This window comes from Labeo rohita, chromosome 19 (genome assembly GCF_022985175.1).
Source record: "Labeo rohita strain BAU-BD-2019 chromosome 19, IGBB_LRoh.1.0, whole genome shotgun sequence".
Lineage (NCBI taxonomy): Eukaryota > Metazoa > Chordata > Actinopteri > Cypriniformes > Cyprinidae > Labeo > Labeo rohita.
Genome location: NC_066887.1, coordinates 26850241 through 26870232, shown reverse-complemented (window position 1 = coordinate 26870232; position 19992 = coordinate 26850241). Strand labels below are relative to the sequence as shown.

Here is a 19992-nt window from a genome sequence, read left to right as displayed (position 1 = left end):
CAAAGATTAGTTTATTTTACAACAAATAAGTGCAAAGGACGCAGTTAATCAGAATTTAATAGCCACAACGTTGTGAACGTTTATCCTCCTGTCCTGTAGGTGGCAGCTCTGCGCTTACGTGGCGCTGTTGTGCTGTATTGAATCACAAATCGCTTCCGTCAGGACACACGCCGGGTTCATCATGGCGGCGGGACCGATTTCAGAACGAAATCAAGGTAAATTTAAAAATTATAAACTCTCGGGGATAATATACTGCTGTGTTTAAGAAAGAAAATGTACTGCAGCACTACTGAAAGATTTAGGCTTTTCATATCTTTTCTATTAGCGTTTAGTCGCTCAACATGACTTCCATTCATTCCAATATGCGAAAAGCAAATAACAAAGAAAAGTTTGGTTTTCGTGTATCAAACTAATAAAATATATGCGTACACTACCAGTCAAAAGTTTTTGAACTGTAAGATTTTTAATGTTTTATTTTATAGAGGTCTCTTCTGCTCACCAAGTCTGGATTTATTTGATCCAAAGTACAGCAAATACAATAACTTTTGAAATGTTTACAATTTAAAACAACTGCTTTCTTTTATAATAGATTTCAAAATGTAAGTTATTTCCGTGATTTCAAAGCTGATTTTTTTTTAGAATCGTTACTCCAGTCACATGATCCTTCAGAAATCATTCTAATATTCTGATTTGCTGCTCAAACATTTGTTATTGTGTTGAAAACAGCTAAGTAGATTTTTTTCAGGCTTCTTTGATGAATAGAAAGCTCAGAATAACAGCATTTATCTGACATTTGTAACATTAAAAATAAATTAAAAATGTCTTTATCATCACTTTTGATTAATTTAAAGCATCCTTGCTAAATAAAAACATTAGTTTCTACTATTTATTTCCCAAAAACATTATACTGACTCTAGGCTTTTGAATGATATATTGTTACAATGAATCATGCGTAATGTTACAAAAGCTTTTTATTTTTATATCTTTGGATCTTTCTGTTTATCAAAGAATCCTGAATGTACTTAACTGTTTTAAATATTGATGATAATAATAATAATAAGAAGAAATGTTTCTTGAACAGCAAATCAGCATATCAGAATCATTCTGAAGACGAGTCTAGTAATGATTAGATTAGATTAGATTTGATTCAACTTTATTGTCATTACACATGTACAAGTACAAGTACGAAATGCAGTTTAGGTCTAACCAGGAGTGCAATAAGCAGTAAGTGCAAGATAAACGTAGGAAAGGAAAGGAAAGGACGTGATGTGTGGCCAAGTATGGTGAGCCACGCACACACACACACCGTGAACACACACACGGAGCAGTGGGCAGCCATACTGCTATCGCTGCAGCGCCCGGGGAGCAGTTGGGGAGCCTTGCTCAAGGGACTCACCTCAGTCATGGTATTGAGGGTGGAGAGAGCACTGGTTATTCACTCCCACCACCTTCAATCCCTGCCGGACCTGGGACTCGAACCCGCAACCTTTCGGTTACAAGCCCGACTCCCTAACCATTAGGCCACAGCTGCCCCTGTTATAAGTGCACTTAAAAGGGATATGTGCAGGCAGAAACTATGGGTAATATTTACAGATGGATATACTGTGAGCATAATATACAGGTTGCTAGTAACTATAATCAGAGATTTACAAATAGATGAACAATATATACAAGTTGCTATTAACTGTAATCAGGAATTTGCAGATAGATATGAACATAGTGTACAGGTTGCTATTTTCTATAAACAGGAATTTACAAATAATGATGCTGAAAATGTAGCTTAGATCACAGGAAAATTACATTTAAAACATTATAATAGAAAGCAGTTATTTTAAATAGTAAAAATAATTCACAATACTACTCATTTTGCTGTATTTTGGATCGAATGAATGCAGGCTTGGTGAGAAGAAGAGAAGTTTTAAAAAAAACATTAAAAATCTTACTGTTCAAAAACTTTTGACTGGTAGTGTATAAATACTATTAGTAGTAAAAACACTAATCAAAATAATATTTATGTTATTTTAAAAGTGCCTAATCTTTGTATCCAATGCAATAGTGTTCATTTTTTCATATTTTTTTCAGATGCCACTGTATACGTGGGTGGTCTTGATGAGAAGGTCTCTGAACCTTTGTTATGGGAGCTTTTCCTGCAAGCTGGTCCTGTTGTAAACACACACATGCCCAAAGACAGAGTAACAGGACAACATCAAGGTGAGTTACCTTATCTTTGAGCTTTCAGAGAAGAAGTTCCCTCTGTTTTGCATGATTTTAAGTTGGTATTGGTTTCCATTCTTCAGGTTATGGCTTTGTGGAGTTCCTCAGTGAAGAGGATGCAGACTACGCCATAAAGATCATGAACATGATCAAACTTTACGGCAAACCCATACGAGTCAACAAGGCTTCGGCGCACAACAAGAACCTCGATGTCGGGGCCAACATCTTCATTGGCAACTTGGATCCTGAGATCGACGAGAAACTTCTTTATGACACTTTCAGCGCTTTCGGCGTGATCCTTCAGACACCGAAGATCATGCGAGACCCGGACACAGGCAACTCGAAGGGTTATGCTTTCATCAACTTTGCCAGTTTTGACGCCTCCGATGCAGCTATTGAGGCTATGAATGGCCAGTATCTCTGTAACCGGCCCATCACGGTTTCATACGCCTTTAAGAAGGACTCGAAGGGCGAGAGGCATGGCTCAGCTGCAGAGCGCCTCCTGGCCGCCCAGAATCCACTTTCACAGGCCGATCGCCCCCATCAGCTTTTTGCAGATGCTCCGCCACCTCCCAGCCTTCCTACACCGGTCATGACAGCCCTTGGAACAGGGATTCCAATTCCAGGTTAGTTAAAGGAATAGTTGCCTAAAAATTCTGTCATGATTTACTCACCCTCATGTTGTTCCATCCAAACCCATAGGATTTTGGTTTATATTTGAAACACAAAGACATTTTTAATGAAATGAGAGGTCTCTGTCCCCTCACTTCAAAGTCAAATCACCTCTTTATATATAGTGCTTTATACAATAAAGATTGTTTCAAAGCAGTTGACACTATTAAACATAAGATAGCAGAATCAATAATGCAAACTACTGCAAACATGAGACAAATTCTGCTTTAAAGCAGACTGTAGTTTCATCATTCAGCTCTGGTTAGTTCAGTGTTGATTCAGTTTAATAAGAGGCTTATGGAAGCCCGTTCCTGCCAGTGAATAAAAAAAGGTTGTAACTTTTTCTGTCTCACAATTCTGACTTTATTCTTTATTTGCGACTTTTTCTCAGAATTGCAACTTTATTTCTCAGAATTCTAATTATTTCTCAGAATTTCGAGTTTATTTCTTAGATTTGCAAATTTATTTCTCAGAACTGTGACATTAATTCTTAGATTTGTGAGTTTTTATCTCAGATTTGTAATTTTATTTCTCAGAATTCTGACTTTATTTCTCAGGTTATTGTGACTTTCTCACAATTCTGGCCTTTTTTTTTGTTAGAATTGCTTGATATAAATTCACAAGTGCAAGTTATAAAGTGACTTTATTTTGCAACTTTATCAGAATTGAGAGTTTTTTTTTCTCAGATTTGCCCATTTATATCATGCAAATCTTGACTTTATTCTTTAGAATTGTGACTTTAATTGTCAGAATTGCAACTTTAATTCTCAGAATTGCGACTTTATTTCTCAGAATTGTGACTTTAATTCTCAGATTTGCAAGTTTATCTCAGAATTGCGACTTTATATTTCAGTTTATATCTCAGATTTGGGACTTTATTTCTAAGATTTGTGACTTTTTCTCAGAATTGCGACTTTATTTCTTAATTTTGACATTTCTCTGAATTGCCAATTGATATCTCACAATTCTGACTTTATTTCTCAGAACTGTGAGTTTATTGCTCAGAATTGTGACTTTGTTTATTAGAATTGCGACTTTATTTCTCAAATTGCCAGTTTATGTTTATGTCACACAATTCTGAGAGATGTAAATCACAATTCCAAGTTATAAAGTCAGAATTGTGAGACATAAACTTGCAATTCTGAGAAATAAAGTGACAATTCTAAGAAAATGAGAAATTCAGAAAGTCAGAATTGTGAGATTAGAAGTCGCAATTACCTTTTTTTAAATTTTTAATTCAGTGGGGGAAACGGGCTTCTATAAAAGCTAATGTTCATCAGTTATTAATTAAAAATAACACACAATTTCATTTTGGCTATAAGCAGCTCTGCAGAAGGCAGTATTGTTGATTTTCAGCTTGGGTTAGTTTAGTTTTCATTATTTAGTTTAATAACAGTGTCGATATTGCAAAATTTGTCAGTTATAACAAATTTGATTCATCATAAAGCAGCTTTGTTTTCATCCGATAGTGTCAGTACAGTCAAAAATTCTAGGTAACCAATGATCCAAAAAAGCTTATGAAAGCGTCATAAAACAAATGCATATTAATTAAGCAGCTTAATCCAAGTCTTGTGAAGAGATATGATTGCTTTATATGATGAACAGATTTAATTTAGGCTTATTTACATCTAAACAATGATTAACACACATTAGCACATCACATATTTGTCAATGATTGTTTGGCTTAAATTAAAAGCAGAATTTAAATATTCATCATACGAAGCAATCATATCTCTTCTGAAGACTTGGAATTAATGGCTTCATTCTTATGGACTAATTTTATGGTGCATTTACAAACTTTTTGGAACTTTTAAGTTGTAGTTATCTGGAATTTTAACAGAGGGACATAAACCTCAGTTTTCATTAAAAATATCTTAATTTGCATTCCGAACCAAAGTTTTAACAGTTTGAAACGATATGAAGGTGAGTAAATGATATCAGAATTTTCATTTTTGGGTGAATTAACCCTTTAACATAAGTATCTTGGACCCAAACACCTTGCCTCTTATTATTGGTACATTAAATGTCTATTTTTTGGTGTCTATTTCTCTTGCAGGAATGCCACCTCCTGGTGCTTTCCCACCTGTTCCTCCTCCTGGCACAATGCCACATGGGATGCCACCCAGTATGGCCATGCCTCCTGCACCAGGTACTCCTGCACAAGGTGGCGGCGCACCCCCACCGGGACCACCACCCTTCCCTCCTGGAGGAATGAATCCACCAGGTATGCCTCCTATGCCCATGCCTCCGTCAGGACCTCCAGGAATGGTGCCTCCCCCACCTGGCCCGCCTGGATCTACTCAACAAAGAGCGCCACCTCCACCCGGCATGCCTCCTCCTCCACCCATGGGTGTCCCTCCCAGAGGACCGTTTGGTCCCCCAATGGGTACGTGTGTGAACAAGTGCCTTGTTGTGCTTTTGAACAAAAGCAAAATAGTCTGAATATTTAATAATTCCTCCTGTTCTTTACAGGTCCACCAATGCATCCAGGTATGAGAGGACCTCCTCCACCAATGCCACCTCCAGGTTATGGTGCTGGCCCACCCAGACCCCCACCTTTCGGCTTTCAGAGAGGGCCTCCCTTGCCGCCACGACCTCCTGCACCACCAAGGGGTCCAGTGAGAGCACCAATGCCTCCCTAATCCCTAATGTGAAGACCTTTTTGAAAGCTTTGTCATTTTTATTTACATTCTATACTTTGATAGATGGATCTCTTGCTTTTTTGTATACAAATGTTTTAATTTTGGTCAATGTACCTGTTCAGAATTAGCAAGAATAAACAATTTTATATAACTGTGTGTCATTTTATTTAAGCGCTGAAACCCTATTGTAATTGTTAGAATGGTCACGGATCAACGATCTCCGCATAAAACTGATTGTGCAAACCGCATACAACTTGACCGAGGCTTGCTCCAATTGGACTAACAGGGGTGCTACAGTGAACAAAAGTATGAAATTGTTCATAACTCCTTAAGTCAGTCGCAGGCTCAAGGCTCTTATGTCGTTGAAATTTTTTGGCTATTTCACATTTTTCGAAAAACCTACTTTTGCGAACTAGTCCTAGGTTATTCGCCCGATCAGAAAGATTGTGTGGAGAGTGAATATCAATAATTATCAAAAAAAGATGAAGTTTTGACTCACTGTCGCAAAGGGACATCAAAACGTTTGATAGGGACAGGCCACTTTTAGTAAAATGGCTATAACTCCTGAACAGAATGAGATATCTTTGCCAAACTCAGAGGACTTTTTTAAGAGCTCAATCTGAGGTCACAGGACAAAAATTGCAAAGCTTGGCCACTTAGTGGTGCTATAAGAGCGGAAAAAATAACATAAAAATGGCTATAACTACGCAAACATTTGTCCTATGATTTCCAATATGAAAATTGGTGTGCACGGTCTTGGTCCAAAGTGCCACAAGTGTTTATAAGGACATTCACGTATCTCAAAAAACATGGCCGCCATTGGCAGACAAAATTTGAGCACATTAGACATGGATAACCAAGGTCGATCGGAACGAAACTCGGTGTGCCTGTTCGACTCACGGCCCCAAAAGTCTGAGAGAAATTTGAAAGAAATCAGCCACTGGGGTTGATATCACATTTTTTTTATAGGAGTAAATGATTGTACGTCACAGTTTTTCACACATATGCACAAATGGCCTATCATACGATCAAACTCCTCACATCGGACAACTTTGCCTCTAGAACCACTGCTGTCAATTAAATCGTTTGTTAAATTATTGAGAAGATGTCAAAAACTTACTTTTGTGAACTAGTCCTAGGTTTTTTGCTCAATCTGGAAACTGCAGTACAATTCTTTGTACTCTCTAGGTCAATAATTATAATTATTATTTTTTTTAAATGTACCCTTTGGGAAGATATAACAAGGTCATTTAGAAAAGGGGCCTGTCCAAATGTACCCAAAAACCTATAAAGCTTTGAGGTAAACTCAAAACTTAACAAAACCTGGTGTGCACATGCAACAGGTGATTCTAAACAAGCATGCAAGTTTTAAGGAGATCAGACCACAGCTGGTGCTATAACAGTTACAAAAGACTCAAACACACTGTATTTCTCTGGTAAATGACTTGGATTTGCCAAAAGTGCTTTTTTAATCATCGATTTAGGTGGGTACAGCCTTGCTAAATAATGTGTCTTTTCTCATATATGCTTAAATGCCTTAAAGTCCCCCTGTAGTCAAAATTTGTATCCCTTAAAACTGATCTTTGGTCATCAAAATGACATATTTAAATGCTTTTTCTTGTGAAAATAATTTTTTTCATACCTTAAAGTCCCCCGTAGTCAAAATTTGTATCCCTTAAAACTGATCTTTGATCATCAAAATGACATATTAAAATGTTTTTTTCTTCTGAAAATAATTTTCTCATGCCCTCTTGCCTTATTTACTATACGCGGATCTATGAATATGCAAATTAGCCCCGCCCCCACTAAGTCACAGCCAGAGCCACGTGATCCACTAAGTGAACTGTAGTAAACGCGATATAATGGCGAAATACGGATAATGACTGATAAAACTATGTTTTCACTAGCGGACAACTACAGTACATACTGTAACATTTGTTAAAGTTACCTACTTGACGATGCGGTGCCCTCAAAATGCCTTGAAGGCTCGAATGCAGCCTAGTTTGTGAATCCAGTTCGCGCCCGCGAGCATGTGCGAGTGAAGCGCAGACGGCAATGGGGGAGAAGTGCGTCTGAGTCCGGGCTACTTTTACACTGTTGCCGCGGGTTATTTTTCAAGTTAGCGGTTGTGCTCTATTTTAATGCTATATATGCTCTATTAAATGCTCTGTTTAATATTTGGTTTTATGCTTATAATCATTTTGGTATATTTTGCATGCTAATGATAGGAACCTATTCTTTGACGTGATTGGTTACTTAGTTTATGACGTAAAAAAAAAGGGCTGTTGCCGCATTTGGGAAACTAGTTTTAAGGAGAAAATACTCAGCAATAGTGTTGATTAATGGACTGGCACATAGTTTGACTAAAGGCATATTAAAAACACAACATAGACAAATAAACAACATAATCTTTACATAAAAAGATTTTCACTACAGATGGACTTTAAGCGCTTGAACCCTGGAAATCACTGCTTGCAGCTATATTTATTATTATTTCTTTTTTATTTTACGTACTATTTCAAGTACAGAAGCAATAATGCATTAAATGGATAAAAAGTGACAGTAAAAACATTTATAATGTTACAAAAGATTTCTATTTCAAATAAATATTGTTTTATTTGAACTTTCCATTAAACAAAGAATCCTGAAAATATATGTCAGGGTCTTTATAAAAATGTTGCACAGCACAACATTGATAATAAATGAGCATCAATGTGATGAGGATCATGTGATGCTGAAGACAGAAGTAAGAATTTTTTTTTTTTTACTGGGGTGTATATAATACAAGCAACATAAAATGTATGCAGAAGCCACAAATTGATAATCGCAGTATTTTTTAATCAAAAATAAGTCAAAAGCTTTATACATCACTTAAGCACATAACAAGTGGGGGAGAACTCTAAGCTCAAGATTTTGCATTTACACCAGTGTAGCTCCATAAACTGTAGTGCCAGTGTGAGAATAGTTACGTCTAAAAAAAGAAACATTCATAAATTTCCGAATGTTTCAAAGGGCAAATAATTACATTATTCCTATGCGAGATATTTACGCATCTCGGCTGCTCAAAATTGACCATTTCTCCTGAGGTTACTATATTTATGTCTTTGACAAACATCATTCACTGCCACTATTTTCTCTTGTACAGCACAAAATTTGATTAAATTGAAATCACTTCTGATTTCGCCACCTAATGCAGATATCAGTATGTCAGATAATTACGCACCTCAGAAACCACTTATTATTTTGTCATAACGCAGGGAAGTCACATTTTATGCATTATAAAATACAAAACCTGATACTGGATTTAGACTTTTTACATTTGTGAAAGCTTGTGCACGAGAGCTTCCAACTTAAGATTCAAAGTAATTAAACAACATACATAGGCAGAGAAAGAAAAAAAATACTTTACATAAGGAATGTGAGTTAAATGTTCAATTAATGGGAATTATGCTTTATACCCACTGAAACAAACACCATATATGCGATAATTCATGTTGAATCCTTTATGAGTGAAAACTAAACATGACCAAAGGCACTTTTAATTGACCTATAGATTTTTAAAATCGACCAACAGAAGAAGAAAAAGATTGACTATAAATCAAGTTCTTGAAATCGGTGCATTATTTTACTTCCAATGCATAGAGCACATAACACTGCTGCATTCTGAGATGAAGTTTCACTGTTTAATTTCAAAAGCCATGAAACTAATTGTCTGAATAAGGCAGCTACATTTCTACAGGAGCTCAAAAAAAAAAAGTTTGCAAAGAGTTCCATCCTGAGTGAACCTTTTCCAGCTGTTTTGATGAACCCATTCAGGACAAATCATGGGGGACCACTTTTAAGGACACTACAGATACAGACTCCCAGAAAAAATCATCTTCCCTGGTTGTGTGTGTGTGTGTGTGCATATGATGCACATTGTGGTTGTTTCTTTCTGAACTTTCATTTGAAGCAAGAAACATTAACCAAAACAGAACAAGGAAATAAATTACAAAAAGGACTTAATTGCCAAAAAAATTCAAATTGAACCAAAGTAAAACCGTGCTGATGCACTCTTTGGCTGCTTGAGCACTGAGTCCAACGCTCTTGGGTCATCTTTTACGAAATGACTTCTGTGTGACCCGCCGTGGCTTCCACTAAAGTTATCTGCTCGTCCGCAGAGTCGATCTCTTCTGTTTTGATGACTACGTCACCTTCTGAAAACATCACAACTTCCTCTTCTCCCTCCGTTGTTTCTTCAATACCGACGTCTTCCTGCACAAACACGACATGTTCCTGGTCCAGGGCTGTTGTGCCGTTGGTCTGTCCGTTTTCCATGGCTTCCAGTTTCATGCGGTACTCCTCGGCTTCCTGCTCTTTGCGGAGCAACTGCTGACGATAGACTTGAGCTTTCCTGTTAGCTTCCTGTAACTGCCACTGGAGATGCTCCTGGAGATTGAAGTTAAGATCAAAATGCGGTAAGGTGATTTTTAACATCTAGAGGTTTTGCTCTTAGGGTGTATCAACATGCAACAGTACGTTTTTACATGTAGTTATACTCACTGTTTCACCAGTCTCTGCATTATTGGATGAAACTTCGATTTTTCTTTTACGGGCAGGAGGTTCGGAGTCATCTACCACTTCCTCTGTGATTTGATTGGCTGGAACTGCCAATACTAATTAAAAAAATTAAATAAGGAACACCTTTAATTACAGAAAGTGCAAGATTGCAGTGAAAATATACTGTACCTGTAAATAAAGGTAAGAAATTTAAAATAATAAAAGGAATAAAAATGTATTGTAAATTAACACTTTTATTTAGCATGGATCTATCAAATTGACCAAACGTGACAGTAAATTACATTATTACAAAAAAATTATATTTCAAATGCTGTTCTTTTGAACTTGATATTGATGAAGAAATCCTGATTTTTTTTTTTTTTTTTTTTAAATAAAAAATATTTCTTGAATGCATGACACTGAAGACTGGAGTAATGGCTACTGAAAACCAATCTTTGTAATTACTGAAATTAATTACATTTTGAAATACATTGTCATTCAAAAGCTTGGGATCAGCAAGATTTTTAATGTTTTTAAAAAAACAAAATCAAAATTCCATTTATTTGATCAAAAATACAGAAAAAAGTAACAATATAAAATATTATTGCAATTTTCTATTTTAAAATACTTTAAAATACAATTTCTGTGATACAAAGCTGAATGTTTATCAGCCAGAACTCCAATCTTCAAATCCAATCTTTTGAACGGTAGCGTATATTGTTAGAAAATATATTTATTTTGAATAAATAGATGATTAACATTTCATTCATAAAAGTTCACAGGTTCCAAAAAAAAAAAAAAAGCAGCACAACATTTCCAAAATTGATGATAAATCAGCATATTAGAATGCTTTCTGATGGATCATGTGACACTGAAGATTGAAAGAAATGATGCTGAAAATTCAGCATTTCATCACAGGAATAAATTATACTTTAAAGAGAAAACCACTATTGTAAATTGCAATAATATTTCACAATATTCTGTATATCTCACAATATTCAATATATTCTGTATTTTTAAATCAAATAAACGCTGCCTTGATGAGCAGAAAAGACTTCTTTAAAAAAAAAAAAAAAAAAAAAAAAACATTAAAAATCTTACTGATCCCAAACTTTTGAATGGCAGTGTACATTTAAATAGAAAACGGTTAAAAACTGTAAAAAAATTGTAAAAACATAATTTTACTGTTTTACTGTCAACCTTGATGTGCATAATACAATGACATTTTAGTTCCACATTTAAAAAAAAAATTTTTTTTTGCATAGAAGCTAACATAAAAATGTTGTTTCTCTCAATACTGTGAATTTAGTTTTTCGTATGGAAATATTGCCTTTATTCTTAAAATATTCAGACTTCAATCTCGTATTTCTACAACTTCATTCTTGTATTGTTACAACGTTATTCTTTTTACTATTGTTTTTATTCTACTAATCTTACTAGGGATGCACCGATACCGATACTGGTATGGGTATCGGGCCCGATACTGAGCACCTGTACTCGTACCCGAAACCAAACGCCGATACCACATCATGTGACAAGTGCGTATGCAGGCAGAGAAACACTAACAACAAAACAACAGACAGCAGAATGGAGTCATTAGAGATTAAGGATGTCTACGAAGTATATGTATGCAAGTAATATAATAATGTTAAACATTCAGTATTAAGCTTGTATAACTGGTGCGCGTCAGCTGATCAGCACGCAGATTGGACTGAGCGCACAGCGGCCAAGATGTGTGGGCTTGTCAAGTTAATATCCCGCCTTGACATCACTGGAAAGTTTGTAGTTCGGTGAGATATGTCAAAAACAATTTAAGTAAATCAATGCACAAGTTATTTAACAGTATAGAGAGAGAGGGAGTGAGAGAGAGAGCGCGAGACAGAGAAAGAGAGAGAGCGCACGCTGTTGCGTGATCTTCATTGATGTTCGCATATTTAGCACACGCATCTTTTGGATTAAAACAAATTCGTGAATATAAAAAAAAAAAAATATTGGGGCATTCGCTATAAACAATTTATTTTCAACCTTAAGCATACACGATTGTCCGGCAAAAATGAAACTATAGCAGTCTGTGTGAAATACGCTAGGCAGTACTGTACTTGCGCATGTTTTGCTTGCTTCACGAGTGTTTCTGCATTATTTGAGTCGCTTTGGATTATAGCACAAATAGCAGCATATTTCAGATGAAAAAACATGACTTATATTTCTGAAAATATCAGAGTTAGGAGATTCATAATGAGTGGTTTGTGTGATTACAGTACTGAGCCGCTGCAATGGAGCAGTTTAATGCTATTAAATTGAAGATGATGTACCATAGAGCAAGAAAAAAAAAACAGTGAAAAAAAACACATTTTAATGGGCATAATTAAGCTTAAAAATAAAAATAACTAAGGGATATATAGTCAACCCAAAAACTATTCAGACAGCAGATATACACCATCTTTTGATCATTTTTGATTTTTTTTTTTTTTTTTACTAGTGGGTGCAGGACACAGTTTATGATAATGTGATCTAAATAAATTTTGGTTTGACTGTATCTATTTGATAAATGATGTTGACCAACTAACATTATACATAGTCTTTTAGTTTCTGTACCCTATATTTTACAAATCTACCGGAAAATTTTAAAATATCGGCATCGGTACTCGGAATCGGCAAGTACCAAAAGTAAAAGTATCAGTATCGGTATCGGGCGAGTACTGGAAAAAGTAGTATCGGTGCATCCCTAATTCTTACTAATTTTTACTTTTTTTTTCAAAATATGACTTTAATCTCAATGCTACGACTTTATTTTCATAATTTGGATTTTATCCTCAAATTAATTTGACTTTACTCTCGCAATCTTTTTTTTTTTTTTTTTTTTTTTTGTGTGTGTTTTTTTTTAAATGTAGCACTTAAAGAAGAAGTCCACTTCCAGAACAAAAATTTACAAATAAATGTCCTTACCCCCTTGTCATCCAAGATGCTCATGTCTTTCTTTCTTCAGTCGTAAAGAAATGATGTTTTTTGAGGAAAACATTTCAGCATTTTTCTCCATATAGTGGACTGACATGGTGCCCCGATTTTGAACTTCCAAAATGCAGTTTAAATGTGGCTTCAAACGATCCCAAATGCGGTTGTAAACGATCTCAGCCAAGGAAGAAGGGTCGATCGGTTATTTTCATAAAATTAATACAATTTATATACTTTTTAAATGTCAAACTCTCATCTTGTCTTACTCTGCCTGGGCTGTTTTTTCCCGGTTCAATACAGTTATGGTATGTCGAAAAACTCCCATCTCATGTTCTCCCTCAACTTTAAAATCGTCCTATATCAATGTTTTACCTATTTTTTTAAGGATGTTTGATGATCTTTGCATGTTCACTTTGCAAAGACTGGGTCGGTACTTCTGCAGCGATGTAGGATGATTTTCTTAGTTGAGGGAGAAAATACGTATTTTTTTAATGAAAATAACTGACTGTTTTGCTAGATAAGATCCTTCTTCCTCGGCTGGGATCGTTTACAACCACATTTGGGATCATTTGATAATTTAAACTGCATTTTTTAAGTTCAAATGCAGGGCACCACAGCAGTCCATTACATGGAGAAAAATCCTGAAATGTTTTCCCTCAAAAAACAATTTTTTACGACTGAAGAAAGAAAGACATGAAGATCTTGGATGACAAGGGGGTGAGGACATTATCTGTACATTTTTGTTCTGGAAGTGGACTTCTTTAAATGCCATCATACAAATACAGAAATCTTTACAAAGTATGAACAATTTCTGACCCCAAAGTATATATTAATTTAAAACTGTAACACAGATAAGTTCTTTTTAAAATGCAAAATAAGGAGAGTTAGTCATACCTTGTCGTCCATCCTGCATTGTGACAAAGAACGGTTGGCCGAGTCCATTTGTCTGCAGATTTCCATGTTGATCTGTCAAAATGGTTATGACCCTCTGACCTGAATCATTCACCACTTGCTGGATACTTGAGTCCAAGGCACTGACAGCAATGGCCTCCTCTGTGTCACCTAAACATGAAGAGAAAACAAAAAAGCAATTGTTGGTTTAATTACTATTTTGACCCTGGACCACAAAACCAGTCATAAGTAGCACAGCTATATTTGTAGCAATAGCCAACAATACATTGTAAGGGGTCAAAATTATTGATTTTTCTTTTATTCTTTTATAAAACTATGTTCCATTAAGATATTTTGTACATTTTATACCATAAGTATATCAAAACTTAAAGGAGAAGTCCACATATAAATATTAAAGATAAAGATTCACATATAATGTACTCACCCCCTTGTCAACCAAGATGTTCGTGTCTTTCTTTCTTCAGTCGCAAAGAAATTGTGTTTTTTTTGAGGAACTTCCGAAATGCAGTTTAAATGCGGCTTCAAACGATCCCAAATCCAGTTGTAAATACTTTTTAAACTCAAACGCGCATCTTGTCTTACTCTGCCTGAACTCTGTGTATTGTGGCTCAAGACAGGGTATGTCGAAAAACTCAATCGTATACAATTGTATTTTCTCCCTCAAGTTCAAAAATCATTTCAAAATCATCCTACATTGCTACAGAAGTACAGACCCAGTCTTTGTAAAGCGAACATACAAAGAAGATCAAACATCCTTAACAAAAAGAGTAAAAAAGTGATGTAGGACGATTTTGAAGTCGAGGGAGAACATGAGATGAGAGAGTTTTTCGACATACCCTAACTGTCATGAACCAGAAAAAACAGTCCAGGCAGAGCAAGGCAAGACGAGCGTTTGACATTAAAAAGTATATAAATTGTATTATTTTTATGAAAATAAACGATCATTACGCTAGATAAGACCCTTCTTTCTCGGCTGGGTTTACAACCGCATTTGGGATCGTTTGAAGCCGCATTTAAACTGCATTTTGGAAGTTCAAACTCGGGGCACCATATCAGTCCATTATATGTAGAAAAATGCTGAAATGTTTTCCTCAAAAAACAATTTCTTTACAACTGAAAAAAGAAAGACATGAACATCTTGGATGACAAGGGGGTGAGTACATTATATGTGAATCTTTGTTTTGGAAGTGGACTTCTCCTTTAATTTTTGATCAGTAATATGCATTGCTAAGAACTTAATTTGGACAACTTTAAATGGGATTTTCTCAATATTTAGATTTTTTTGTTTTTGTTTTTTTTGCGCCCTCAGACTCCAGATTTTCAAATAATTGTATCTCAGCCAAATATGGTCCTATCCTTAGAAACCATAGACCAGCTTGATTTATATTCAGATGATAAATAAATCTCAATTTTAAAAAAATGACCCTTATGACTGGTTTTGTGGTCCAGGGTCAAATTTAAGATCAAAAATTCGTATTAATTTTCTAGCCAATTATCCATACCTGAGTTGGTTTTGATCAAGTCAGTGAGACTGACGACTCCCCCTTGGATGTTTGGGACGCCCTGAATGATGAACTGTGGGGTGGAGCTGCCGTTTATGATTGACGCTTCGGCGTTCCGGTTCACCTGATTCTGCATTCCCTCCTAAACCACACAAAAATTTTTATTTTCTTTAACATTTCTAAAACCCATTCTCTACTGTATTTTTCATTTTTCACAAACACAACAAACCTGTAATAGGTGTATAAGTTCAGCATGTTGTATGTCGACAGCGATATCAAAAGCTGACTTGTCAAACTTGCTGAGGGCATGTACATCAGCGCCATTTTTGATCAAGAGCTCTGCCACGTTGTGATGGCCGTGCTGGGCAGCCCAGTGAAGAGCAGTCATCTTCAACATGTCTTTGGCATTGATGTCAGCACCACTCTAAAACACAAAAAAAACATTTAAGAGACTTGTAGCAGTCTCCTCAGCTGACGAACTGAGATTTTTAGTACATTAAAAGAGCATAAGGAAAGACAAGCATTGTCTTACCCTGATTAATAAATCCACAATGACCTCATGGCCCTCTGTGGCCGCCATGTGCAGTGGGGTCCTGTCCACTTTAGTTCGGGCATCTCTGCTGACACCCGCCCTCAGCAGCACTTCAGCAGTAGAGTAATGACCATGCTGAGCTGCTAAGTGTAATGGAGATGTTCCAAGCTGCAAAAAAGTTTAGATAATAAATCAACACTTCAAAGTTTGAAAATACAACTTCTAATAGATCTCCACTACTTTTAATTCATTTTACACACACACAAAACTAGTAATGCCTTTTATGTAACACGTCCAATGTAAATGTCACAAGCTGATGTTTATATAGCACTTCCAGTTTAAATGTCACAAGCAGACAATATCAATGACGCATAATGAGTCAGACCACGGCTCATGATTTCTTAAAGGCAATGACTACATTGCTTTCTTAATTGACTGCTTCTTGTGAAGGCTAAGCCCATAATTATATTAACTCATAATTGTAATGATAGCACAACCAACCCAGTCAGTAGTGAACGGCGCTCCATTGGCCATCAGCGTCCTGACCTCATCATCCTGACCGTTCCGAGCCGCTTCTAAAAGACGCTTTCCCAAATCCACCAATGACATCTAGGCAAAGACAGACATTAAATATAGTATAATGGTGATGAAAATGTATTATTATATATAATAATCTAACAGATATATTGGAATAGAGACATTTTTAAGTTAAGCCATACCCTTAACTTACTTTTTAGTTATGTAGAGACTGACTGCACTACCAGTCAAAAGTTTTTGAACAGTAAGATTTTGTTTTTTTAAAGAAGTCTCTTCTGCTCACCAAGCCTGCATTAATTTGATCCATAGAACAGCAAAAACAGTACAATTTTTAAATATTTTTACCATTTAAAATAACTGTTTTTTATTTGAATATATTTCAAAATATAATTTATTCTTGTGATTTCAAAGCTTAATTTTTAGCATCATTATATTAGTCACATGATCCTTCAGAAATCATTGTAATCTGATTTGCTGCTCAAAATCAATCACCTTTATTGTGTTTTTATTATTATGTTGAAAACAGCAGAGTATAATTTTTTCAGGTTTCTTTGTTGAATAGAAAGTTCTGAAGAACAGCATTCATCTGAAATTGAAATCTTTTGTAACATTATAAATGTCTTTACTCTTTATCATCATTTTTGATCAATTTAAAGCATCCTCGCCAAATAAAAGTATTAATTTCTAGAATTTCTAAAAGAAAAATTATACTGACTTGTAGCTTTTGAATGGTATCGTATAATGTATAATGTTACAAAAGCTTTTTATTTCAGATAAATGTTGATCTTTGGATCTTTCTATTCATCAAAAAAATCCTTAAAAAAAGTACTCAACTGTTTTTTAAAAAAAATGTTTCTTGAACAGCAAATCAGCATATTAGGATGATTTCTGAAGGATCATATGACACTGAAGACTGGAGTAACGATGCTGAAAATGTAGCTTTGATCACAAGAACAAAAATTACATTTTTTTTTTTTTATTGTAGGTTTTGATACAAACAGGGTTCTTACAAAACCAAAACATCATAATCTGTACATTTAACAAGAAAAATAAACAAATAATATGAATATAAACATAAAAATTATAATAATAAAATAAAATAAAATAAAATAAAAAACAGAGAAATAAATGAGTAAATATATCAATATAAAAACAGAAATCAGTATAGCCAAAAAAACAAACAAACAAAAAAAAAAACAATACAATAGGGTAGCCTTTCAGCCTTTCCACGCTAAATTCTGGATTCCCAAAGTTAAAAATCACGTTTCTTTTACCCCCAGATAAATGAGAAAAGGGTCCCATACCTTATAGAAATTGAAAAAGGTTTGTCCTTTAATGCGGTAGAAAAGGCTTCATAGGGAATTAGATTTTTAGCGGTGTTTATCCACTGAATAATTGACGGTGTTTGATCTGTTATCCAACATACAAGTATGCATTTGCGAGCACAGTACAAGAGAATTTGGAGAAGGTGAATCCCTTGGAATTTGAAGGGAAATTCCTGACTTATGCCTAGTAAACATGCTTTTGGTCTGAAAAAAATTACATTTTAAAATATATTCTAACAGAAAACAGTTACTTTAAATAGTGAAATATATTTCAAAATTTTACTGTTTTTGCTGTACTTTAGATCAAATAAATGCAGGCTTGGTGACAAGACGACTGAAATCTTGCTGTTCAAATACTTTTGACTGGTAGTGTAAATGTAAATTTGACTGGTAATGTGAGATGTGTACAGTTATCAAATTGACCTATATCTTTACATACATATTTTCATTCACATTTCAACGTGTGAAAATGCAACTATCTAAAAAATTAGTAAGAAAATAATGTTTCCAACTTTAAGACATCTGTACTTTGTATTACAACTTATCTAACGTAACTATCTGCATCGATCCAGAATCTAGCGTGAAGATTTCGACGTGCCATTTGCGTTTATTTCTCACAGGAAGTTTAAAAGCACAAAAACTAATACAGTAACCAGCTTAACTATGTACTTGTAAACAAACAAGCTGATATTCAAAAAAACAAATAAATGAACAGCTTTCCTGTCCATATCATTAGAAAATAAGCAAGTTAATGAAAACAGTAGATAGAATAACAGAGAGCGTATGAATCTTATCCAAACGAATCCTTAGGAACACACACATAAAAACGTACAAAATGCATCAAAAGGTAAATATCTAACGGTGATTTTAAAGCTCGTATTTTACATGCAAAACTCATGTGCCATGTGGAGGCAAATGTTATAGAGCCGAGCTGATCACACACATCCTCCATCTGCGCCACAAACTAATGAGGTAAGTTATGTTCATATTCAACTTACCTTTATACCCTGTCTGTCGGATGTATATTGACTGATAATAAAGCACTATATAGTTCTCCCTGCTGTATTTCTCAACTGGCTCAACATAAACATGTCTGTGTTTAAAGCGCATTCAGATATGGCGGCTGCTTTAACCCCGGAAATAAAAGTAAAGCCGTTCAGACGCGTGGACGCGTCTCAAAACCTAGTGAGCTGCCTACTCAGACAGCATGCTTGGGCCCACTACGTGCGTTTTAACCCTATAAATCCTGCATGGTCTTACGATGCTGAAAATGCTTGACTAGATAGGCAGCTCACTAGTTTTTTGAGACACAGCCTACCATTCAACTGTATATATTTTTAGAAATATTTTTATTTTTTAATATCCACCGTTTTCCCGTAAGAACGGGCGCGGCCATTTGTAAATTTTATGGGTCTGCCTTCCGGTCTTATTCGCGTCCAACTGCTTTTAGCTGTACAAAACAGCTTGTTTTGCTGCTGGTGTGGTCTTACCATGTTGTGCATTATGTTAATTATGAACACACTGGTTTGTAAGGCAAACCATTTTACTGTTTCCTGCACGAGTTTAAACCGGAAGTCTCGCCCATAGGCTTACTTCATCATTGAAAAAAGATGTGGATATTTTGAGTGTATATAATTCACTTTTATTTTTTATATACACAATATGTTTTGCATGATTTTCTATTTTTTATATGTATTGAGATGTATGACTATCTTTTTAATTTGACTATTAATGTTTAAATGAGTAATTTTGCTTTGTAGTATATATACACACACACACACACATATATATATAGACACACATATACATATACGCACACACACATATATATATTCATATATATATATATATATATACACACACACATATATATATATATATATATATATATATATATATATATATACATATTTATACATATATACATATACACATATATATACATACATATACATATATATATACATATATACATACATATACATATATATACATATATACACACACACATATATATAATACTGCAAACTTTATCTACAGTTTTCCGTTTTCCTTCACTGCTACCCAGTTGTGTGCCAAAACACCTGTGCCAATAAACCACAGGAAATACTAAAATTAAAAACTAAAAAAAGACTAAAATTATCTTGCCCAAAATCTACTTTGAG

The 19992-nt window shown here is 34.9% G+C and overlaps 2 protein-coding genes across 2 annotated transcripts; one reads left to right on the top strand and one right to left on the bottom strand.

Annotated features, from left to right (window-relative positions):
• The first annotated feature begins 84 nt into the window (after nt 1-84).
• Nucleotides 85-5673, top strand: sf3b4 (splicing factor 3b, subunit 4). Its single transcript, XM_051136359.1, has 5 exons — nt 85-215; nt 2083-2211; nt 2298-2840; nt 4943-5272; nt 5359-5673. Exons 1-5 carry the CDS (start codon nt 182-184, stop codon nt 5526-5528), a joined length of 1206 nt encoding a protein of 401 aa, XP_050992316.1. The 5' UTR covers nt 85-181; the 3' UTR covers nt 5529-5673.
• A 2676-nt stretch (nt 5674-8349) lies between these two features.
• Nucleotides 8350-18957, bottom strand: gabpb2a (GA binding protein transcription factor subunit beta 2a). Its single transcript, XM_051137630.1, has 8 exons — nt 18826-18957; nt 16467-16574; nt 15966-16133; nt 15663-15857; nt 15434-15575; nt 13914-14081; nt 10071-10183; nt 8350-9956 (listed from the first exon to the last, which is right to left on the bottom strand). Exons 2-8 carry the CDS (start codon nt 16572-16574, stop codon nt 9627-9629), a joined length of 1224 nt encoding a protein of 407 aa, XP_050993587.1. The 5' UTR covers nt 18826-18957; the 3' UTR covers nt 8350-9626.
• Between the last annotated feature and the right edge of the window lie 1035 nt (nt 18958-19992).

What these genes read in the sequence shown, in the direction of transcription:
- sf3b4 (XM_051136359.1), top strand. Translation starts at nt 182, where the DNA reads ATGGCGGCGGGACCGATTTCAGAACGAAATCAAG. An exon ending in GATTTCAGAACGAAATCAAG is followed by an intron (nt 216 to 2,082) that starts GTAAATTTAAAA and finishes TATTTTTTTCAG; the next exon opens with ATGCCACTGTATACGTGGGT. An exon ending in ACCGTTTGGTCCCCCAATGG is followed by an intron (nt 5,273 to 5,358) that starts GTACGTGTGTGA and finishes TGTTCTTTACAG; the next exon opens with GTCCACCAATGCATCCAGGT.
- gabpb2a (XM_051137630.1), bottom strand. Translation starts at nt 16,574, where the DNA reads ATGTCATTGGTGGATTTGGGAAAGCGTCTTTTAGAAGCGGCTCGGAAC. An exon ending in CGCCGTTCACTACTGACTGG is followed by an intron (nt 16,134 to 16,466) that starts GTTGGTTGTGCT and finishes ACTTTTTTGCAG; the next exon opens with CTTGGAACATCTCCATTACA. An exon ending in TTGTGGATTTATTAATCAGG is followed by an intron (nt 15,858 to 15,965) that starts GTAAGACAATGC and finishes TTTGTGTTTTAG; the next exon opens with AGTGGTGCTGACATCAATGC.